Raw genomic sequence first — 25367 nt, forward strand, 5'->3', positions numbered from 1 at the left:
TTCGGGCACAAGCCCTTCATCAGAATTCCTCCCTCTCCACAGGACATGCCATAAATCAATCAATCAGCCAATTCCAGGATTAGTTTAAAATCGCTGAAATTTGTTAAAGTAGCTCTCAAATGACAAAAACAGGTTACATGCAGAGAGATTGGTTTATTGAATCTTCACTATCAATGGATTCAAAGGCCTGACAAAAAACAAACTATCAACCACACATAATGGTTAAACCACACTGTCAAATCAAGCTGGATCGAAGTACCCATCTGGTCATAGAGATGTCCAGCAAGGAACTCTCCTCAAACTCCTCACATTTCCAGAATGAAAGATAATCCCCAAGCCTTTTTAAAAACTTTCTTAGTTTACACTTTAGCAACACCAGGAATTATCAATGTATCATTAAGATTGAGCTTCTCCCCCTTTGCTGCTTCCGCCCAGCACACAAAGACAAACATATATTCACTGCCTCCCCACAGCCCCTCAATCGTTCAACCCATGTTCTGCACTTCCTAAATTCAGTCCTGCCATTGAGTACAGGACTGCACTTCATTCAAGTTTGGAGGGGAAGACATAGCCAGTCTTCCAGCTGGTTTGGTATATTCAACAATCTTGTAGTTATTGCAATACAGCAATCAACCCTTCTCATCCTATTTTCCAGTAATGATTTTAAATCCAATTACATTCACTCATTTACCACTGCTCTTTTAGTCTTTCTGCAACACCACAATATCCTTTCTTACCTTTTTTGAGCCAGCAAATCCCTCAGATTCAGTGAAGAAGTATGCAAAAGGCATCAGGAACACAAGAGAGATGTTGGAGAAGAGAAAAACAAGATTCCATAGGCCTGCAGGGAGAGACACAGGACACTTACATTCTCTGGAGATTTCTGTTAACACCTGCTGTACAATTATTGGGTTCTGTAACTAGTGCTGAGGCTAGATAATCAAGGAAGCTTAATTATCCAAAACCTCCATCAGAACAGTCATTGAGTTGCAACTGGGAACACTGACTCTATTAGAAGATAAAAGAAAATAATTTTAAAGGAAATAATTTTCAGTCTGTGCAATTAGAGACTTTGAAATGGGAACTTGAAAGGGTTCAGAAAAGATTTACAAGGATGTTTGAGGCTGAATAGGCTGGGGCTGTATTCCCTGGCGTGTCGGAGGCTGAGGGGTGACTTCATAGAGATTTATAAAATCATGAGGGACATGGATAGGATAAATAGACAAGGTCTTTTCCCCAGGGTAGAGGAGTCCAAAGGTTTAAGATGAGATGGAAAAGATTTAAAAGGGACCTAAGTTGCAACTTTTTCACACAGAGGGTGGTATGTGTATGGAATGAGCTGCTAGAGGATGTGGTGGAGGCTGGTACAATAACAGCATTTCAAAGGCATTTGGATGGGTATATGAATAGGAAGGGTTTGGAGGGACATGGGCCAAGTGATGGCAAATGGGTCGAGATTAGGTTAGGCTATTTGGTCGGCATAGATGAGTTGGACCGAAGGGTGTTTCCACGTTGTACATCTCTATGACTATGAATGACCTAATGGAAATTTTCAAAGGCTTTTAAAATAGAATTGAATCTCAGATCCAATGCCAGCTCTGACTGAATGTATCTCTAGAGGTTTCAGTATAATCAGCTAAAACATTCAGTCTACCAACACAGTGTCTTCCCAAACCAATTAAAAATCACACTGATTTGGTTAGCTAAATTGATGACTTGACCAGTCAAAGAATCCTCTGCCAGATTTCCAAATATTTGTTTTTAATAACTAAAACTAAAAACCCCAACTGCAAAATGAGCCTTTTTCCTAATTCCCCAGTGATTCTTCTCCCAGCTTGCTTGCACCAGTCTCCTGGGAATTAATCTTTTGATACCTGGTACTCTTAAGACAATCCTGCAGGTTTTACACCCCTAATTATAGCCAGCATTTTAGATACCATATTTGATGCCTACACTACAGAATGAGAAAATGCTCATTGTTGAATAACAAAAAAGAAATTGTGATGGAGGAGGAAATAAAAATCCAGAGTCAAGATTTGAGATACAGACCGGGCCAAGCATTGTGAGAACATGGCCACTCTTCCTCAAAACGCTTGGAACTGTAGCTGCTTGTGGTTATTCCCTTTCACCACTAGATGGCAACTTTAGCTCACTCCCATAGGCTCTGACTCACTCTTAAGAAGCACAGAAAAATCAGTACTATAATTTTGAAACGGCTAACAACCCACATTTATTATTTTAGCTGCATTAGTGATTCAAATTGGAGTTCAAGCTGATAACAGGTAAACAAGAATATAGCTCTTTCCTCGATGTACTGTCCTATAGTAACGAACATAATAAAACTCAGCAGTGTTTTATAAAACTCAATTCTTTGCCTGAAAATGGACAATGTTATTATTTAAGCTCTCATTTACTCACCATGAATAAGTGAACCATTCAACCACTGCATATAATAGTTTTCTGGCAATGAAAGCAGGACCTCGTTGCTAATAATTGAAAACGGAAGAAGGAAGACAGCCCCAGCAGATACTGCGAGGGTGAACGTACACATCCATAACCTATTTACAAAAAGATTAAAATTACCCACGAGTGTCCTGTGGTTTTAAAAAAATGGTCAGATTTAGGTCATTACAACATATCAACATCTTCCAATTAGCACATGGCTCAGATATAGCACACAGATAGGAGGGCAAACTTGCTCCTTTATTGCTTAAGACAGCTGACCATAGCACCTCCATTCTCTTGCCTTCAGCTGCCCCTCGATCAGTAGGAATAGTACTGCACAGACAGCCACCAAAAATCCCTGTGTTTTGAATCTACCAACAGGTTAATCACACGTGCGTTGGGACAACAGATGGTGGGAGGTGGCTGTGTGCTTTTAAAGCAGCATCTTTCCATAAATAGTAAGTGTGGGAGAGGGGAAGCATAGGGGTGGGTGAGGAGGGGGACAGACAGAAGAGTATAATATTTCAGTAAATAATGCCTCTTGACTAGATTTTTAAAACAAGCTTCCTCAGCATTTCAAACAATGTAGATAATCCTCTGAACACCATGGTAGCAGACAGAGACAATGATCCAGTTCAAGGTACACAAACTCTAATGACATTCACACAGAAATACATACAAAACAACTGGCTACATTGCAAACATTGAAATTTTCAAACTGCTTAATAGCCAGAAAGATGCTTTATTAATGTAAGTTCTTTATCTCTCCTCCCCTTATTCAAAATATTTAATAACTATTTGTATGGGAAGTCCAACATTCCCCGCTGTTCAGTAAAAGAAGAACTGGTTCCACTTCAGTGCTTGCCTCCGCAACCAACTGACCCCACATGGACTCCGGACTACATTCAAACCAGCACAGTTTGGATCTGAACAGGACAACCAGTACAGACTACAAATTCAAAATCACCAGCAATGGTTCTCCTTCAGGATCCTCCGCTCCACGCTCACAGCCATGCGCCGCCACCTAACCTCTCTACAGTCAGCTATGCCTCAACTGAGGGCCACACTCTCTCAGAACTGCAACCCCCTCTGTACTATATCCTAAGAAGAATTCATTCCTGATGAAGGGCTTTTTGCCCGAAATGTCGATTCTCCTGCTCCTCGGATGCTGCCTGACCTGCTGCGCTTTTCCAGCACCACTCAAATCTTGATTCCACTTCAAGGCAATTGACAGTAGTTATCTTATATTTAAAAAACTCAAAGACTTTCACCATTTATTGCATCTCAAATGGAGAAATTTTGAAACCAAGATAATTAGCTTTTCATCAAGGCTGTTATGTCAGCCAAAAGTAGGGGGAAAAAAAAATCAAGATTCCCTCATTAATAACGTTCCAAAATATCGTCTAGGGCTTTGGCCAATTGTTATTCATTCTTTGAGTATGGACATCTTTGACAGGACAGACACTTAATGCCTGCTTTTTTATTATGCTAAGAAGGAAGTGATAGACTTTCTTGATCTGTTGCAGCTGTTTAATACAATGGAATGGCTTGTTAGGTCACCTTAAAAGGTCAGTCAGGCATCAGAAAATAGCACAGCTTCGTAACAGGCCATTTAGCCCAGCAAACCTGCATGTTGACCGGGTTTGGGAATACCTCTAGGCCCAGACCAAACAAGGATAAAAACAGAAGGTGAGGAAGAAACTCAGAATTCTGATGTTTCAAATCCACTGACTCTTCAACTGTGTTTTTTCTCTCTCTACAGATCCTGCCAGACCTGCTGAATTTCTCCAGCACTTTGTTTTAATTTCAGATTTCAACAAGCACAATTCTTGGTTTTTATCTAAGCAAAGACTGGTTTCCAAATAAAATGAGCACTGACAAGCCAGTTTGCCACACATCCCCACAAAAAAAAACTCCAACAACTTCATGGCCATTTCTGCCGATATCATATTTTTATTTCCAGATCCTTTTTTTAAAAAAGTGCATTCATATTCTTGAATTGTTAGAGTGGGATCTGAATTCTCATCCTCTGGATTACTAGTGGCACAATCAGTATATTGTACAATAGGGTGGCATAAATATTTATTGTGTTCTTAAAAATAATTCAGACAAAAGAAAAAGGTGGCCAAATGGCTGGATGGCTGTCTGAATTGATACACACGTGTCTGTCCAAAGGGCAGGACTGAGCCGACAATAATTTCCTAATTTTACCATCACATACAAAGTCCAAATGATTAGTGCCTTCGGAGACGTCAGTTCGACTGGGACTAAAGTACAACACAGTGCCATTATTATACATTTGTGGTATAAGGCAGTAGTTCCCATAATTCCTCCTTTCGGCTGGTTTATAACATGGCTGGTTTTAATGGAAGAAGGTGAAAATAGAAGATTGAGTTGAGTATATCAAGAAGTTAAACTTACGTGATACGATTGACTGTGGCATCTTCGTTATTGTCTAGAGAAGATAGAGAATTTCATATTATACAAGTTAGAATTACTGCTTTATTCTTACAACAACGAATTTCTTTCCTTGTTAATATACAATTTCCTGATGGTGGAAAAATATTAACAATGGATTTGTAGGATTAAACTAGGAAGATGGTCTGTAACACCTTTAAGCCTAATCAAGCCGTCAGAGTCTTGACACTACACTGATTTCAAAAGCTTCACTTCCCGATTTCAACTGTTAGTCAGAGAAACACATCTTGGTTCAAGTCTTAAATTAAGGACTATAAAGGATAGATAACATTTAATATATTTCAGATTTTCCTTCCACAGTCTTAAGAACACAAAGGCTGAATCAAGAAAAGGCCATTTGATGTCAGGCTCACATCATCCAGAGCCTATGCATAATTAGGAGGAGATAGTGCGGGCTGTGGATGCTGGAGAGTCAGAGTTGATCAAGTGTGGCGCTGGAAAAGCACAGGAGGTCAGACAGCATCCGAGTAGCAAGAGAGTCAACGTTACGGGCATAAGCCCTTTTCCTGAAGAAAGGCGATGCCCGTAACGTTGACTCTCGTGCTCCTCAGATGCTGCCTGACCTGCTGTGCTTTTCCAGCACCACACTTGATCAACAATGCATGATTATTGCATCCTAGTTACCTCTTCTCATGGGAGCAACTAAATTCCTTTCCTTAAATAAAACAAGCATTTATGTCTCTATTACCTTCAAACCCCATTCTCAACAAATAGCAATTCAGTTCTGTTTGGAAGCTTTATTTGATCTCAAACCAACCTAGAGTCCTTACCACATATCCACTGGATGTAGGTTTGCTCACTGAGCTGGAAGGTTCGTTTTCAGACATTTCGTCACCATACTAGGTAACACGGAGCCGCTTTATCCAGAGGCTCACTGAAGATGTCACCGAGTATGGTGATGAAATGCCTGAAAATGAACCTTCCAGCTCAGCGAGCAAACCTACATCCAGAACCTCAAACTGAGCTACAAATCTTCTCAAAACTCACTAATATATTCACTATCCTGTGAAAAGAGGGATCTGCCTCCATCCCTCCAAGCCCACTTTACAGCTCTCCAGTCTTAATAATGACTTCACCAGACCAAAGAAAAGCTCACAGCACCAAGAAAGCTCAACAGCACAGTGTCCCTCCACCCAAAAGACTGCAGCAGTTGCAAGCAGCAGCTCACCACCACCTTCTTCAGGGCATTTAATGATGGGCAGAAACAGTCGGCTCAGCCAGCAACACCCACATCCCAGAAACAATTTTTTAAAAAAGTAATTTTAAAAAAAAATGACAGGTCCTTTTTCTTTACATTTACATACACAAGGAACATCACTATTTTGAAGGTAACTCTCAAATTGGGATCCTCATGCTCGGGTGGCAGGCTACACAGTTGGGATTGCCAATTTTCTTTGGTTGATATAACGAGATTCTGCTTCATTTTGCCACCTTTTGTTAATGTTTCTGGTCTGCCTCAACCACACACCTCAAAAACAAGAAAAAAAAGCAAAAAAAAATCTTTACAGTCAGATCGGAAAATAAAAGGCTAACTTATGGACAGTATTTTGTTCTATTGGTCTTTTTACAGAAGGGCCAATTCTCACCACCTGTATGTCTGGACTTCACTCCACCCCACCAATTAATAGCCATGCCTTCAGGAGGTCTATACCCCAAGCTCTGGGCTCTCAGATGAAAAACCTCTGTTTCCCCTCTTTCAAATTTCATTGGCAAGTTTTAAGCAACCCATTTCTTATCTCCTTCTAAAGATGAACGTCATTTTCTCAGATTACATCAACGTGATGCATTTTTCATGTTTCCCAACACAACTCTGGCCCAAAATCAATCAAAATCTGCTGGGTAATTTGATTTCACCCAAAACTCACTGAAGAGCATTTCAGCAACGGCTCTAAGATATTTGTGGCTACGGAAATGTGCCAACGTACACTTTTCATTCATAGAGGAACAACATGTCCAGAATGTTGACAAGATGCTAAGGAAGTTTAAGCCACACACAGATGTCATTGCCTGTCCAATGGTACTTGACCCTATCAAATAACATGCAGGCTTGGCACCACTAGGTACCATATGAATAACTGAAACAACATGAAGAAGTGAACAAAAATAGCCCCTGCAGCTGTTGGTTGTATTGTCTATGCAACGATGAATTGCCTGCTTTCTCTCTATGTCCTGAAATATGAAGTCATCATAATTTGGAGAATACTACTCCTGCCTGACTTCACAAAACAGCAGCAAAAGCTTTAGAAGAACACAAGTGAAGCAGACTAGCTAAACTGTCGCCTGCAAGGAATTAATTGATCTCAACAAGGGAGGAAGTAGGACCTCTATAACCAACGATACTGCCTCTGGGGGAAAATAGTCATCTGTGAAGGACAATTCCGATCTCAACACAGGAGGCACTAAAAACATAATTCCATGTAAAATAAACAGTCTCATTAAAATGCTCAGCACTGCAGGATTCTGTCAACAATTGGGCAAATGAAGCAGCTGATGCAGTTAAAGATGTACAAGATGATCAACAAGGTGTGTTTAATTCCCAATCTATGCTAAGAATAACCTTTGGTACAGCTGGGATATGACATGTGGCCTTGAAGGTCAACAGAAAGAAAACTGTTACATATCAACAATACCTCAGGAATTCTTTTTAATTCATTCATGGGGTGTGGCCTTTGCTGATGAGGCCTGCATTCATTGCCCATCCCTAATACCCTTGAGAAAGTGGGGGTGACTGCCTTCTTGAGTCACTATAGTCTAAGTGCTGCGAGTTGACCCACAACCCCATTAGGGAGCAAATTCCAGGATTGTGACCCAATGACACTGAAGGAATGGCAATATATTTCCAAGTCAGGATAGTGAGTGGCTTGGAGGGAAACTTGTAGGTGGTGGTGTTCCCCTGTATCTGCTGTTCTTTGCCCTTCTAGATGGTAAAGGTTTTGGTTTTGGAACGGGTTGTCACAGGAGTCTTGGCACCTTTCTGCAGTGCACAGTGTAGATGGTACACACTGCTGCATTGATGGAGGAGAGAGTGAATGTTTGTGGATGCAACCAATCAAGTAGGCTGCTTTGTCCTGGATGGTGCCAAGCTTCTACGTGTTGTCGGAGCTACAGAAGTAGGGAATATTCTATCGCTGTCTCAACTTGTGCTTTGAAGATGGTGGACAGGTTCTGGGGGAGTCAGAACTAACAAACTAATCCAGTTTGTTTTCAAGTCAATGCTGACCTCAGCATCTTGATAGTGGAAATTCAGTGACGGTAATACTATTAAATTGCAGGGGCAGTGGGTTTATTGGTGGTGGTCATTGCCTGGCACTTGTATCGTGCAAATGGTACTTGACACTTTTCAGCTCAAGCCTGGATATCATCCAGGTCTTGCTGCATTTGAACATGGGCCGCTTCAGTACCTGAAGTGTCATGAGGTGCTGAACACGGTTTGCCAATGTCAACACATTCCCATATCTGACCTTGTGATGGAGGGAAGGTCATCGATGAAGCAGCTGAAGGTGGTTGGGCCGAGGAAACTACCCTGAGGAACTCCTGTGGAGATATCCTGGATCTGAGATGACTGACCTCCAACAATCACAACCATCTTTCCATGTACCGGATATGACACCGATCAGATGACAGTCCCAGACCCCAACTCCCAATGATTCCTGTTTTGCTAGGTCTCTTTGATGCCACACTCGCTCAAATGCCGCCTTGATGTCAAGGGCTGACACTCGCTTCTAACCTCTGGAATTCAGCTCTTTTGTCCATGTTTGAACAAAGGCTGTCATGAGGTCAGAAACCAACTGGCCCTGGCAGAAACCAAAAGGAGTTCTTTCTGTGTTTAAGGAACTCACTTACAATTGCCTTCTTGGCTTGGGGTGATGAACAGCCCAAGGTAAGGCCCTGTGGAATCTCGTACTGAATGAATCACAACATAACTAGAAAGAAATCGGGGGTGGGAGAGACTTGAAGAGGTGGGATTGTATTGGACAGGAATGTTACGACTTCAGAATGGTGTAAACATTGGAATAACCAATTTTTTGCTAACTGATGTTTTAACCACTTGTCATGCTTCAGACCAAACTCCCCATGCTTGAAACAAACTGTATGATTCTGATCTGTTGCTGTGGGAAATTTCTCAACACAAGCATTTCTTTAATTCATCGCTTCCAATAGACGGGAGGTGAAAACATGGAGATTTGAGCACGAGAGAAATTAGTGTTCAATGTCTTTCAGTTTTTCCACACAAACTCTAGCTCAGCTGACAGGCTGAATGATAATAAACTTACAGTAGATTAATTAAACAGCCTTCGAAACAAACCCAATCATGGAAACATGCCCTGTGAATGGAAACAAGTCTCAACATTTAATATAAACCTGATGGAACAAATCCTCTTCTCCCTCCCCACTACTTCCCCCGAGGACAAGGTTCTGCCTTGGGAGAGCTGTCCTGACGTTTCAAATTGATGACAGCATTGCTGAGAGTGACAAAGGCAACTGGACATCAATTGATGGCAAGGCATTTGTTTTAAAAGACACATTATGCTGCAGGCAAGAGAGTCTACGTCACTCAGCTTTCATGATGCAAGGAAGTACTGGACTCTTTACAATTCAGAATTGCACCCAGTAAATAGTTTGCATTTTTTTTAAATTAAGACAAATTTGAGCTGCGACAAAGGGTGGTGCTGAGTGAAGGTTACGTTTTAGAGGCTGGAGGTAGAATAGCAAAGCTTTTTGGATATATATCTTTTAAGTGGGTTAGTCATTCTCCAGGAGCGTATGGAAGTGAAAACTTTCCTTTTTTTCTAAAATGGTGTTACTATCAAGTTCTGACAAATTCCTTATTGCAGTCTACTTTATCAGCAGCCTGCAGAAATCTCAACAATGGATGGCCAAGCTGTTATTTATCAATTATTATAAATATATGGGATAGTTCAAGCTCATGTATTTCAGATAGGACTCATTTAGAATAATTTAGATTACTTAGATTACTTACAGTGTGGAAACAGGCCCTTCGGCCCAACAAGTCCACACCGACCCGCTGAATCGCACCCACCCAGACCCATTCCCCTACATTTACCCCTGCACCTAACCTTTACCCTTCATCTTTTCTGAAGATCATTAAAACACTAAATTAAAAAATAAATGCTGGAGAAACTCAGCAGGTATGGCAGCATCTGTGGAGACAGAAACACAGTTAACATCTCAAGTTGAATAAAGGGTCATTGGACTTGAATCATCAACTCTGCTTTTCTCTTCATAGATGTTGCCAGACCTGCTGAGTCGCACCAGCACTTTGGTTTTGTTTTAAATTTCCAACATCTGCATTAACTGTAAAATGGTTTTGTTTTAAAAAAATTGTTGTATTTGGATGATCATGCCATAAGGGGTTTTAAATCTCTTCTTCTACATTGAAGCAATCAATGAACTGCAGCAGCTGCAATTCAAACATATGCAATCCTTCAATATTTCACCAATCTCGTCAACTTGGTTAACAAAGGGGCGTCTCTCATTTCACCACTCAGCACACTTGGAACAGAAGACTTACTAATTTTGAAACCAGAAATGAAACCTGCGTACATAAGCAGTCACACATCAGGATTTTCAGGCTGACAGCCACCACCCTTTCACACATATGTTACCCAACAACTTGCATTTGTATCACACCTCTGACATAGGAACAATATCATCAGTCCCCATGTAAGTAGGGGGAAAGAAAATTACTAGTTTAGGATACCTTGGTTAATGCCCTTTAAAATCAAGATGCTCACATCTGAAAGTAAGCATCACATTAAACCTACCACTAGGCTTTGTAAAGAGTTACAGTATACATTGCAAATGCCAAAAGACAGTGGATCCATGCTGTATTTATCTACAACAGCACATTACATGTGTATCAATGTCCCACCAATGACCAACACTGGAAGTATCCACAGCCTTAAATCAGAACTAATAATTCATGTCACCCAAAGCCTTAAAACAGATCACCTGAGACAAAGTCAGAGTAAGTTATTTCAGAACTTGTCAGAAAAAAAGGTTTTTAAAAAAAGTCACCTGCTGCAAAGTCTGCATTCTTCTTAAATCGAGTGATTACCAGATAGGAGAGAATATACAAAGCAGTGAACAGTAGTGCACAGATCTGTGGAGAAAGAACATGAGAAAAAAACAGTTAAGAGCTAAAACAATTAGATCAGACAATAGAAATGCCACTCAAAATATTCAAGTGCACCTTCTCCAATCATCACTTGCTGAAATTTAGGCATGTAAAGTGAAACCTAGCTCTCATTTGGAAAGCGGAATTGAAAAACTCTACAGTTGGTTCCTTTGATGGCATAATTAGCTGTGCAACACCAACTCCTATTGCCTGGCAGGGCAGTATGAGAGAGATCAGCTGCAGTACCTTCCTCCATTATGGGGACCTACACTTGGATGAAGTACCAGAGACTGGCACACCTGCCATCAGGAAGAAGTGGAGAAACAAGATCGGGGAAAACACCAAAAAGAACTCCAAAAAAAACTCGGAAAACAGTCCCTTTCTCTTTCATGCATCCATTTACTGAATAAATCTGGTCTTAAATGCTACACTTCAATTGGGAGGAATTGCTCAACATAATAGTGCAACAGGACTAAAACTCTCAAAATGTTTTGTGTTCAGACCAGTGATTCTAAAATTATTAACAGGAGGATTTTTTTTTAGAAAACAATGCACAAGACACCTTTCAATCACTCTGTACTTTTTTTCATTGTTCTTCCTCAAGATGCAAGTATATTTGAAGAATACAGAGCTGCATTCCTTCTCTTGCACTGTTCCATGGAATCTATATGCAATCCGAACAACTGATCCCAGACCACAACATTTTAAAGTCTCACTATTATGTCTTAAATCTATTACATGAGAAATAGATTTTTGTTGGTATATTAATGGATATGGAACAATGGTAAATCAACTATGATCTGATTGAAATGGCAGAACAGGCTCAAGGAGGTCAGAATGGCCTATTCCTCTTCCTTGTATTATACAAGAGGTAATTTCTTTAATTGTTTGCAATCTCTTTTTTGAAAGCTCCCGGTTTCTAAACAGTGAACTATAAAACTGAGGCAAGTGTAACTTGGTCTGCCTGAACTAAAATGGTTGATTATATGACCAATGATTTAAACTGGTCCAGACCCAAAAATGATACAACCAATAATTTGAGAAAAACAACCTATTCCTGCAGATAAACTGGTTCCGTTCTTATGATTGTTAAAGCTGCACAAACATGACCATTCACATATCTGCTCAGCAGTGACAGAGTCTGCTCTACTGTTCCTGATAGGAGCCAAGCACATACAGAGTACTATGGCTGCTCCCACCATGAACAAGGGGAGTGGGCGAAGAAATCAGGAAGGTCACAGCTGAGAAATCACTGCACCCCACCACTCCCACCCACCCTCCCGAAGGAGTCAACTGCAATCAGATGATGTGGGTAATACAACAAAATAAAGGTGAATGGAAAAAAGGGATAACAAATAACAAAATAAAAGAAATAGAAGGAATACACCATGTGGCCTGTCAAGCCGACCCCACGATTCAATGGTTGAGGATTCATTAGTTCCACGGTTAGCCATGGCTCACAGTGCTGGCCACGAGCATTATCCAGGTCTGGGGCAAACTACCAAAGGGCAGCATGATCACATCTGTGGTTTTCAGTTATCCTGCTAGGAAGCAGTACCCTTGTGCAAAAACCAAGACATTCAAGAGGTGAAGAAGAATTTTTCTCATTGAAAACAAAACAAGGATCAGATCATTTTAGGGGGTGCAGATCCCAAATGGTCTTTTGTGCAAAAATATTCCTGTAAAAGTTCAAAAACACACAACAAACATGTTAAACTGGTGAGTTATTTTTGTAAAATTTTGTAAACGATTCACATAAAATTCTTCATTGATTCGAAGTTAAACAGTGACCCTTAAGGCTTACAAGCAACCCCAGACATCAGTGTTTCCAGATGTGGAAATAAACGGTTCAACTCATTACGTCACCTTTACATTGGGGAGGGGAGGGGACAGAGTGAATAAGGGAATAGCAAGAGGAAAGAGTAAACTAGAAAACAAAAGCAAAATACTGCAGTGGCTGGAGAGCTGAAACAAACAAAGTGCCAGAGAAGTTTATCAAATGTGGCATTACATGAAGAGAAAACGGAATTAGAGTCCCATGACTCCTCTTCGGTTCTGAAACTAGACTGGAAACATTAACTTTGTTTCTCTCTCGACACCTGTTGAGTTTCTCCAGCCCCGCTGTTACCTGTAGTAAAATAGAAAGCCTAGCCAATTAGAACATGGCAGGGACTTCTGCACTGCCAAATGTGTGGAACCCAATCCTAAACCATATTTCAACAACAAGCATATCCTTGTATCGTGTATAGAGATTAAACAGCAATTCCTTAGCTTGGGCAAAGATACAAACAAAAAAGACACAGTGCATTAGTTTGATGCAGGATCTAAGAATAGACATGTTTGCACAGGTCTCAAGTGACAGCTACAAGCCACAAATGTATTTTTGTGTCAACAGAGACTGGCACATGTATAACCTATATTCCAGGCATTCACACATGACACGGAGATTTTCTACTAGACACATGGCAATAAATCTAAAAAGCAATCAGGAAATGCTTGGCCAAAAACCAAAACAAAACACATCATTATGAAATTCTTGTAGATGGTATACACAAAACAACCAAAAGTTAAAACAGGTTTGGTGGATTTTATTTTAAACACGAACTCCAATTGTTCTCCATTAATTTCTTTTTCAGTTGTGCACCATTTCAGCTGAAAATTTACTTGGGGCTGGAGGAGGAAAGAAGACACAATGGCTTTGTATCAGGATGTGAAAAAGTCACTGCTGACTTTATTTTACACATGCATTCCATTTGTCTGGCATACATCCATCCCCAGAAGATGACGGGCACAGAGTAAACAAAACCATTTTGGATGGCGAGTCTTCATTTGGTACACTCTTACTGACAGCTGAAGAAACCAACCCAAGTGGCAGAACCTGCTACAAAAATCATTGTGGATTGTTTTCGGTGTTGGTGTCTGTTGCCAAGCAGCTCTTGCCACTGATACAGGTTAGCCCAAAAGTGTCACCATTCTTCCTGTCGTAAGCTAGCAACCATGGAATAATTGCTGTTTAAGAGTCTTCATGTCACAATTTTAAGGACACTTGGGGCTCCTACTGGTCATCAGGTTCTGGTTATGTCATCATGTAGAAAGTCGTGGGTTACACAACCATCTTTCACATAGACAAGACTGAGCCAAAGCTACCTCTATTTGGTGAGTATGCAGGAGGACTGCTGCATTTGGGATTTTGTCCTGCCAGGAGACCCCCTTAACGTGCAGCAATAACAATAGAAATTATGGAGCTTTTTTCTCCCCCCCCCCCCCCCCCCCTTTAGACTTGTATACCTTCCAAGTTTCACAGCCACACAAGGTGCCGAGACCACAGGCCTTGCAAGCTGTTGACTTAGCTTTCATATATGCACGTGTAATATTTTTGGCCAAGAGAGCAATAACCTGCTCTGCAAAGTCTACCAAAGTAATTCAAACCAATGTGTAAAAAAAAAACTCAAAAATTACTCAGCCCTCCTACTGCAAGGAAACACTTAGCTTCAACACACAACTTCTCCAACTGTATTGTTAAAATCAGTGTGTTGGGAAAACTGAAGGCCTGTAACCTTTTGTGTTTCCACTTAAATTTGTCACCGACATTCTGAAAGTGAAAAGGTTTTAAATATTACACTCTGAATATCAGACAATTTCAAATTTTCAATATGGAGAAAGAGCGCTTCATAGCCAAACCCAATCCTGTCCCGAGTAAACACCTGCACGGACAGTTCAAATTTACAGCACTCAAGGGCAACAACCTTGGCCAATGTTCTCCTTAGCCCAGAGCAAAGAAAACTAAGGGTGTCAGAGTGCAAATTCAGACAGCTCTGGACCCTGGTAAATGGAGCTCAGGTTGACATCCAGAAAGTAGATACATGCATCCAATGGGACAGGATGCCACTCCAATGTAATGAGGTAGATGGGTTTTCAGTTTTGTTTTCACTCCACATAGGAGAAGGTACTCTACCAAGATAAAAAAACAATGAGGAAGGCAGTGGGAAGCCACCTCAGCTATTAGAGTCCTAGAGATGTACAGCAAGGAAACAGACCCTTCGGTCCAACCCGTCCATGCCAACCAGATATCCCAACCCAATCTAGCCCCAGCTGCCAGTAGTGGTTTGAATCTGCCGCTTCCAGTTGTCAGTTCCAGCTGTCCGCTGCAGTGGTCGGTATATTGGGTCCAGGTCGATGTGCTTATTGATTGAATCTGTGGATGAGTGCCATGCCTCTAGGAATTCCCTGGCTGTTTTCTGTTTGGCTTGTCCTATAATAGTAGTGTTGTCCCAGTCGAACTCACGTTGCTTGTCATCTGCGTGTGTGGCTACTAAGGATAGCTGGTCGTATCGTTTCGTGGCTAGTTGGTGTTCATGGATGCGGATTGTTAGCTGTCTTCCTGTTTGTCCTATGTAGTGTTTTGTGCAGTCCTTGCATGGGATTTTGTACACTACATTGGTTTTGCTCATGCTGGGTATCGGGTCCTTCATTCTGGTGAGTTGTTGTCTGAGAGTGGCTGTTGGTTTGTGTGCTGTTACGAGTCCTAGTGGTCGCAGTCATCTGGCTGTCAGTTCGGAAATGCTCTTGATGTATGGTAGTGTGGCTAATCCTTTGGGTTGCGGCATGTCCTCGTTCCGTTGTCTTTCCCTTAGGCATCTGTTGATGAAATTGCACGGGTATCCGTTTTTGGCGAATACATTGTAGAGGTGTTCTTCTTCCTCTTTTTGCAGTTCTGGTGTACTGCAGTGAGTTGTGGCCCTTTTGAACAGTGTCTTGATGCAACTTCTTTTGTGTGTGTTGGGGTGGTTGCTTTCATAGTTCAGGACTTGGTCTGTGTGTGTGGCTTTCCTATATACCTTTGTGGTGAATTCTCCGTTCGATGTTCTCTGTACCATCATGTCTAGGAATGGGAGTTGGTTGTCCTTTTCTTCCTCTCTCGTGAATCGGATTCCTGCGAGTGTGGCGTTGATGATCCTGGGTGTGTTCTCTATTTCTGTGTTTTTAATTATTACAAATGTGTCATCCACATATCTGACCCAGGGTTTGGGTTGAATTTGCGGTAAGACTGTTTGTTCTAATCTTTGCATTACTGCTTCTGCTATGAGTCCAGAGATGGGTGAGCCCATGGGTGTGCCGCTGATTTGTTCATATATTTGGTTGTTGAATGTGAAGTGTGTTGTGAGGCACAGGTTCAGTAGTTTGAGTATGCCGTCTTTGTTGATAGGTTCAACGTCCTGTTGTCTGTTCTGTATGTCCAGCAGGTTGGATATTGTTTCTGTGGCTAGGGTTTTGTCAATGTAAGTGAACAGTGCCGTTACATTGAATGAGACCATGGTTTCTTCCTTGTCTATGTGTATATTTCTGATGATGTCCAAGAATTCTTGTGTTGACTGTATAGAGTGTCTGGATCCGCTGATCAGGTGTTTCAGTTTCTGCTGTAGCTCTTTAGCCAGTTTGTGTGATGGTGTCCCTGGTAATGATACTATGGGTCTGAGTGGGATGTCTGGTTTGTGCACTTTAGGTAGTCCATGGAATCTGGGGGTGTTGTTGCTTTCAGGTTGCATTCTTTGTAGGTCAAATCTGGTTATCTGTTCATTTTTGTGGGTTCCTCAGTGTGTTGTTTATCCTATTGGTGAGCTGTGGGGTGGGGTCAAACTCCCTCTTTTGGTAGGTGTTGGTATCTGCAAGGAGTTGTTGCGCTTTTTGGATGTACTCTGCTTTGTCCAGGATGACCGTCATTCTGCCTTTGTCTGCTGGTAGTATGATTATGTTCTTATCGACCACTAGGACTCATAACAGCACACAGACCAACAGCCACTCTCAGACAACAACTCAGCAGAACGAAGGACCCGATACCCAGCATGAGCAAAACCAATGTAGTGTACAAAATCCCATGCAAGGACTGCACAAACACTACATAGCACAAACAGGAAGACAGGTAACAATCCGCATCCATGAACACCAACTAGCCATGAAACGACACGACCAGCTATCCTTATAGCCACACATGCAGATGACAAGCAACACTATTGTCATAGGACAAGCCAAACAGAACAGCCAGGGAATTCCTAGAGGCATGGCACTCATCCACAGATTCAATCAATAAGCACATCGACCTGGACCCAATATACCGGCCACTGCAATGGACAGCTGGAACTGACAACCGGAAGCGGCAGATTCAAACCACTATAAATGCCGGAGGAAACATCACAGAAGTGCTTCACGGGAGACTCCCAAGCACTGAGGATGTCACCTAGACAGGGGACGAAACGTCTGCAACACAAATTCCCAGCTCGGCGAACAGAACCACAACAACGAGCACCCGAGCTACAATTCTTCTCACAAACTTTGTATGTGCTAAATGTTTAATGGTCAGTCAAATAGTTCACAGAAATATTGAATCAGAGAGTTTGAGCATTTGTCAAAATTCAATTGTCTACTAGGGATCCTAAGCAAATTTAAAAACCTACATGAAATTCCCAAATTTGTTGGCAAAAGAATCTTCAAAGATTTTTATTGGACATGAACAGTCCATTTGAAAACTGCAAATGACATTACTTTGCACAAAAAGTATCGAATTGATATGATTGCATGATTCATTAGAAAGGGAGAACACGTTAAACACTGACATCACTACCAAAGCCAAAAAAAAACCTCGTTAATTTCCTAATCACAATGAAATTGTGCATTATCAGACAAATATACACAAAGTCACTGCTGCAAACAACAAATCCAACACTGAATTCCATATCTCATAACCGTGGATTGTATTCACAGAAGCCACTTATCTCATTGTAGATTCTTGAGAGTTGGGAAGAATTCAATGCTGATACATTTGTAGAACGGGATGTAGAGTTAAACCGTCACAATATTGCACAAATCAGTTAACTCCTCCCAACTAAAGATTTTTTAGTATGGCTTGTGGTTTTGAGAGTACATTACAAGGCCAGTGTAAATCCTCCTCTGCCCAGCACAGCCAAAATAAATTTCCAACACGTTAGAAACATATATTTATGTACAAACCAGCTCAGAAACTGTTTAAAAGTATATTTTTGTACTTCTGCTACAAGGGAGATATCCCCAGGGTTGATCTAGTTAATTTGCTCCACTTGGTTGCACAAAATCATTGTTCCAAACTAAACCTATCAGCACTGAACCATAAATCGCTCAAAAAAAAAGCACTCAGTACTTCATGTTTTGGACAATCCAGCTTCTTCAGTGTTAGTGAGAAAGGACGAGAGGTTAAAGGGACATCTGTACAGGCACTCCCCACTTCCTTCCTCACCTTTCACCAATTTGGCTGTAAATTCTGTTCCTCCTCTTTGATTCACTCCTCAAAACCTAACTTTTGAAGTAAACATTTGGTCAACTGTCCCAGTATCACTCTGTGGTTCTGTGTCAAATTCCGTTTGCTAAAAAGGTGTTGGCAAAATGCCTTGGGACATTTTGCCATCTGAAAGACGCTATTCAAATGCTGCTGTTGTGAAGGCATAGTTCCCAGTATTTTGCAGGCTAAGCTCAATTACCAACCAGGGCCTGTCAGAAGTCCCCTTATTCATTTGCAAGTACTGCACACAACATCACAGTTTTGAACAAAAATCTTAGAAATCATAGCATTTCTCTAACTGCAAAGGTACATTTAAAGTATACACATTAGCAGAATAGGACAACATGGACTCATTCCAACAGTTCTCTAGTCAGTAAGTTACCAACCATGGGCAGGAGTCATCGCAAAATTGGAAGAAGAAAATACCACTGAATTTGTCAAGAACCCAATTGAAGCAGAAAGCTTCACACTTTAAAACTTTGAACCCCAGAGGTATTTCCCTGAATTAAAGAAGTGACCACATTTCAAAAGTAATTAACTAGGTACAAAGCACTTTGGGATGTCTAAAGGTCACAAAAGTAGTTATATAACTGCAAATCTATTTTTTCTTCTTAAACAAAAAAAAAAGTGGTTTCATAAAAATTTCCCATCTTTCTTGAACTATTCAAGTGGCATAAAAGAGCTCCATGACTTGATGGCCCAAATGGCTCGGGTGCTGTAAATGTCTGGCTGCTACGATTTGAAGAGCTGGAAATTATCCAATATTCTGTTAACATTTCCCCTGAAAAAAAAGTATCATCAAATCATATTAATTTAAGTCATTTATATCGTTGATTGTTGGGGGCCTTTTACTGATTGTAAAAATTGGCTGCTGTGATGATCATAAATGTCAGTCAATACATTTAGTAATTTATTGACTCTGATCTTCTTTGGGATTTCCAGAGGATGTAAAATGCACCGTACATTGCAAAATCTTTCTTCAAAGCCTATAAACCTAAAAGTTAAAAAAACAGGATCCAGAGGACTTGTTGGAACAGAAAGATAACTACAGTCTTTCGTGCTTGAAGTCAAGTGAACATTTTCACACACAGCTGGAAGGATGGGATTGTAAACATCCTCAGCTCTCAGCATCCTGTTCCACTCTGAAAACATTGCAACAAACTCCATTGGGAGGAACTTAATCAATCCAGAACAGTTTCCTCCTAGCTGGTTGTTGGAAGTAGATTTTACTGCAGACTCTAACCAAAAGCATAAGATTTACAAACTAGCAGTGACTCATGTTTCTGTCCTTTTGCCCTCAGACCAGCAGTTTAACTGTTAACTTCTACTAACAGGTTTAAAACTAGCAGAATCACATCTGCTGACATCCAACACCACCAAACCTGGCAGCTATGAAAAAGGTCAATGGCTCAGGAGTGAAGACAACAAACACTGGAGATCACAGTGGGTCAGACGGCACCCATGGACAGAGTGCAAGCTAACATTTCAAATTTAAATGACTCTTCATCAGGAGGTTCAGGAGTATCCCTTTATCGATAGCTCAAAGATGCCAAGAGAGTAAAAGACAAAATAGCAAGATAGAAATTCTGGTAGCATCTCATCAAGGCAAACACAATGAAGGAAATTTCCTTATTTAAAAGTCCACTAACCAGGAAAGAAGTTTAAAGATGAGGTTCATTTTCACAAAGTTATTGAAGAGCCATCTCACTTGTGTATTGTAGGCTCAAATGAAAGGGTATAAAAGAAAATAAAAGCTGCTACTTATAATACCAAACTCTAAAAAATGATTTATACTTACTGCACATTGGAGACTTAAAGTGCATTTGTTTTCATTAATTTCTGATCAGTGCACCAATTTCTTTTGCAGGACACTGTGCTGCTTTTCCCAATCTGCTCACAATACATTATTCCACTAGAAATAGTTAATGGTAGACGTCATTACTGCTATCAAGCAACTCATAAGACAATCATTTAAAAATGGTTAAAATTGGGTTTTACATGAGGATGACTACAAGCTGCAAAACAGTGAAAATCAGATATACCAATTTGTTTTGAAAAGCCTAGTATATTGAAGAAAGGTCAGGTCACAGAGTAAATAAAATTTCAAAATTAAACTTTTAACAGTTCAGCAATAGAAGGAAAAGCTATTAAGCTAAAACTCACCAATATTGACTTGGTGAAAGATACAAGACTTTTGGGATCCTCTTTCACCAAGTTTATATTGATACAAGGCAAAAACTACCTTTCCTACAGTGATCAATATGTTAAACTTCTTCAAATTATACTTCAGACTCCATTCTCAGAGAATGTGAACTTGAACTGTATAGCTCCATTCATGACCTCAAGATGACTCAAAGCACTTCGCAGCCAAATGAAGACTTTTTTCTGAACTCTAAACATAGCACACTTGTAAATGTAGCAAGTTTTAGTGATATTAATTGGGGGCTAAATACTGGCCAGAACACCCGGGAGAACAATCCCATCCTTTGTCAAGTCCATACCACTGGACTTTTTATCACCCTCCCAAGATGACAGGGTTTCAAGTCTAACTTCACATCTGAAAGTCAGCACCTAATATCTGAATACTCAGTACTGGCCCTTCAAAAACACAGCACTCACATGGTACTGAGACCTGAAATCCAACCCTCGATCTCAGAAGAGAGGGTGCTATACAGTGAGCCAAACCCTCCTGACAGTTAGATAGATGCTTCACCTGAACTCAACTGATAGACAGAATTAATGAAGCTATTTAAATCTGTTTCCTGTGCATTGTTTATTGGCTCATTTTGCGTATTACCTCAAGGGTGTCTTGCAGCAAACTATTCTAGCAATACATCAGTAAGTAAAAAATGAGGTCTGCAGATGCTGGAGATCACAGCTGCAAATGTGTTGCTGGTCAAAGCACAGCAGGTTAGGCAGCATCTCAGGAATAGAGAATTCGACGTTTCGAGCATAAGCCCTTCATCAGGAATAAGAGAGAGAGAGCCAAGCCGGCTGAGATAAAAGGTAGGGAGGAGGGACTAGGGGGAGGGGTGATGGAGGTGGGATAGGTGGAAGGAGGTCAAGGTGAGGGTGATAGGCCGGAGTGGGGTGGGGGCGGAGAGGTCAGGAAGAAGATTGCAGGTTAGGAGGGCGGTGCTGAGTTGAGGGAACCGACTGAGACAAGGTGGGGGGAGGGGAAATGAGGAAGCTGGAGAAATCTGAATTCATACCTTGTGGTTGGAGGGTTCCCAGGCGGAAGATGAGGCGCTCCTCCTCCAGCCGTCGTGTAGTTGTGTTCTGCCGGTGGAGGAGTCCAAGGACCTGCATGTCCTCGGTGGAGTGGGAGGGGGAGTTAAAGTGTTGAGCCACGGGGTGATTGGGTTGGTTGGTTCGGGCGGCCCAGAGGTGTTCTCTGAAGCGTTCCGCAAGTAAGCGGCCTGTCTCACCAATATAGAGGAGGCCACATCGGGTGCAGCGGATGCAATAGATGATGTGTGTGGAGGTACAGGTGAACTTGTGGCGGATATGGAAGGATCCCTTGGGGCCTTGGAGGGAAGTGAGTGTGGAGGTGTGGGCGCAAGTTTTACATTTCCTGCGGTTGCAGGGGAAGGTGCCGGGGGTGGAGGTTGGGTTGGTGGGGGGTGTGGATCTGACAAGGGAGTCACGAAGGGAGTGGTCCTTGCGGAACGCTGATAGGGGAGGGGAGGGAAATATATCCTTGGTGGTGGGGTCCGTTTGGAGGTGGCGGAAATGGCGGCGGATAATACGTTGTATGCGCAGGTTGGTGGGGTGGTAGGTGAGAACCAGTGGGGTTCTGTCTTGGTGGCGGTTGGAGGAGCGGGGCTCAAGGGCGGAGGAGCGGGAAGTGGAGGAGATGCGGTGGAGGGCATCGTCGATCACGTCTGGGGGGAATCTGCGGTCCTTGAAGAAGGAGGCCATCTGGGTTGTGCGGTGTTGGAATTGGTCCTCCTGGGAGCAGATGCGGCGGAGACGAAGGAATTGGGAATATGGGATGGCGTTTTTACAGGGGGCAGGGTGGGAGGAGGTGTAGTCCAGGTAGCTGTGGGAGTCAGTCGGTTTATAATAGACGTCTGTGTTGAGTCGGTCGCCCGAGATAGAAATGGAAAGGTCTAGGAAGGGGAGGGAGGAGTCTGAGACAGTCCAGGTGAATTTCAGGTCGGGATGGAAGGTGTTAGTAAAGTTGATGAACTGTTCAACCTCCTCGTGGGAGCACGAGGCAGCGCCGATACAGTCATCGATGTAGCGGAGGAAAAGGTGGGGGGTGGTGCCAGTGTAGTTGCGGAAGATGGACTGTTCCACATATCCTACGAAGAGGCAGGCATAGCTGGGGCCCATGCGGGTGCCCATGGCAACTCCTTTAGTTTGGAGGAAGTGGGAGGATTGAAAAGAGAAGTTATTCAGGGTGAGGACCAGTTCAGTCAGTCGAAGGAGGGTGTCAGTGGAAGGGTACTGGTTAGTGCGGCGGGAAAGGAAGAAGCGGAGGGCTTTGAGTCCTTCGTGATGGGGGATGGAGGTGTACAGGGACTGGATGTCCATAGTGAAAATAAGGCGTTGGGGACCGGGGAAGCGAAAATCCTGGAGGAGGTGGAGGGCGTGGGTGGTGTCCCGAACGTAGGTGGGGAGTTCTTGGACTAAAGGGGACAGGACCGTGTCATCAACCAATGGTGAAAGGTGTAAAATAGAAGGTTCAAACGCGAAAATTCACATTGCTAAATTTGCAAGAAATGCAGCTCAAACATGACATTTCAAAGCATAATGAAGACCAGACTGAAATACCAAAAAGATTCTGTAATCTTGGTGGCCTTTGGGATAGGCAGAAAAAGGTTCCAGATGGTCACCACTTGAAGGTTCACTCTCACTCAGATAAAGGATTCTAAAATGGAAACTTTCCTGAAAACGTGTGCGTGCACATTGAGTAAAGGCAAGTCGTGGCTCAAATCTAACTCTTTCGTCTTCCCCAAAGTCACGACACTGTGGGATTGTTGGAAGCGACCCACTGCAGCCTCAAGCACTCACTACCAAAGCAGAGGGCTTGTCAAGAAAGAGATGGCCGGTCACTTTTGGAGCTGCTGCTGCTGCTGCAATGTGAGTGCTCATTCAAAAGTCAGAAGAATAAGGTGCTCAGGATAGAGCATAGGGATAGAGAAGATTGCAAGGTCAGGGTGGAACAAAGCCATGGCTGAACTTTACACACAAGAAAGAGTATTTCAATTTTACACATAGGGGATCTGGAACTCAAATAGATCAGTGAAAAAATAATGGATAACAGATAACCAGCCTTAATATGCAACAGAAAATATGCAGAATTGTGGATAAATAGAGGATGGAGAATGGAAAACAGCAAGACCATCAGAATAGTCCATCATGTATTGACGTCAACCACAATTAGATTTCAGCAGCAGAGGGGCGAAGATACATAGTGTGATGCAATTCCCACCTGCCTGTCTGCAGCACACTTAATGTTCAAAGAGGATATCCTGTCTTTGTTTGAGCCTCTGGTGTGTAGACTTGTTTTCAGCATGTTGGTTTCATTGCTGAAATTCTGGTTTAGCACCAAGTTAGTAGTATTACCCAGCAACTGTCAGATGCTGTAAAATTTATCTCAGTGGCAAAAATTGTTAATTTTATCACTGGCTGGTTATTAAAACTACCTTATTTCTCAAGATGCTGATTGACCTGCTGTGTATTTCCAGTACTTCATAAGAACATAAGAAATTGGAGTACAGGTAGGCCATTCAGCCCCTCAATCCTACATAGCTGACCTGAGTATAGGCTTAATTCCATGTCCCTGCCTGTCCCCACAGAGCGATCAAAATCAATGTTGTTGTTTTATCTCTGGTTTCATGCTCCTGCAATGCTTGCTTTTCAGTTCGAGTATTTCCAAACAAATTTCATGCAGTCTGTCTGACTGTCCCTCCAGGGAGTAGCTTACTAACAAGACTTTTGTAAATCGGAACAATTTTGCTTTCTTATACTGGTAAGAACTATTTTGTATCAGAAAGGCAGATGTTTGACATCTGAACGTATTAACACTAGGGTCAGGTCAAATCATAAGAATTACTGTGACAAACTTTCACTCTCAGTTTTAGCACAAAGGATCTAAATTTGAACGGGTTTTAGCTCAAACTATACACTGCTGGCCAAATGCTTTCATGGCTTTCAAAGAGCCATCCATCCTTTTGCTGGTGTCTCAGGCTTGTAGGGTCATTTTCCTTCATATTTCCTCCTCAATTATGCATGATCATTTAAGGCATCACACAGTGGTCCTCATGAGATATTAACCAGTTTAAGTGCAAATGTTTCCTTGATCATTTAGTCACTAAGTTTATTCAGTACAGAACCTAATCTTACAGACAAGGAAGATCATAGATCTCTGATTTATGCTGCCCATCTGATCACAGCCAGGCAGTCAATTACATGTGGCCTTGGGTTGGGGATGGGGGCGGGCAGGGGCAGGGGGAAATCAGTAATGTTAGAAACCAAGAAGCATGCAAAGCTTAGGGAAACGTCAAATGCCAAGATTTTGTTTTTGGTTAAAATTAAAGTGACCATCTATCTTCTCCACAACATTGGTGACTGCACAGTTACTATTAGAAGGCAGATTGCAAGAATATTTAGAAGTCAGTGTGGAGGAAACTTTGAGCCAGTGGACAGTGTTCAGTCAGCATTTAATTTGAATATATATATTTGTTTGATGGTGATGTCCAGCTCAATACTGGGTGACATTAGCACCAGCATGCCTGAAGAGATCAGACAACTACAAATAAATGGTAATTGATATTTTATCTTGTTTCTCTTTTTGGAAAGCAGAATCCTTTAACTAACAAACAGTGTAAGAAAGCTGAATCACTATCACTCATACAGCTTCTGTCCCTTCAGACAATATGGATTATCACATCCTCAAAAATGTCATGAAGCAGGTGAAGCAAGACATATACTTTTGAAAATTACGTTAGTTGGCCGGTGCTAGCTTATTTTTATACAGGTTCAATT

General features: G+C 41.8%; 1 protein-coding gene across 2 annotated transcripts in view; it reads right to left on the minus strand.

Moving 5' to 3' along the window:
• Positions 1–25367, minus strand: part of lmbr1l (limb development membrane protein 1-like) — a 67038-nt gene that overhangs the window by 29751 nt on the left and 11920 nt on the right. For both annotated transcript variants that reach the window (XM_060820998.1, XM_060820996.1), the window contains exons 2-5: positions 10963–11047; positions 4867–4900; positions 2419–2558; positions 738–841 (exon numbers count right to left, since the gene is read on the minus strand). In XM_060820998.1, the coding sequence (XP_060676981.1) occupies positions 738–841; positions 2419–2558; positions 4867–4900; positions 10963–11047 (363 nt within the window). The remainder of the gene's footprint in view (positions 1–737; positions 842–2418; positions 2559–4866; positions 4901–10962; positions 11048–25367) is intronic.

This window comes from Hemiscyllium ocellatum, chromosome X (genome assembly GCF_020745735.1).
Source record: "Hemiscyllium ocellatum isolate sHemOce1 chromosome X, sHemOce1.pat.X.cur, whole genome shotgun sequence".
Classification (NCBI taxonomy): Eukaryota; Metazoa; Chordata; class Chondrichthyes; order Orectolobiformes; family Hemiscylliidae; genus Hemiscyllium; species Hemiscyllium ocellatum.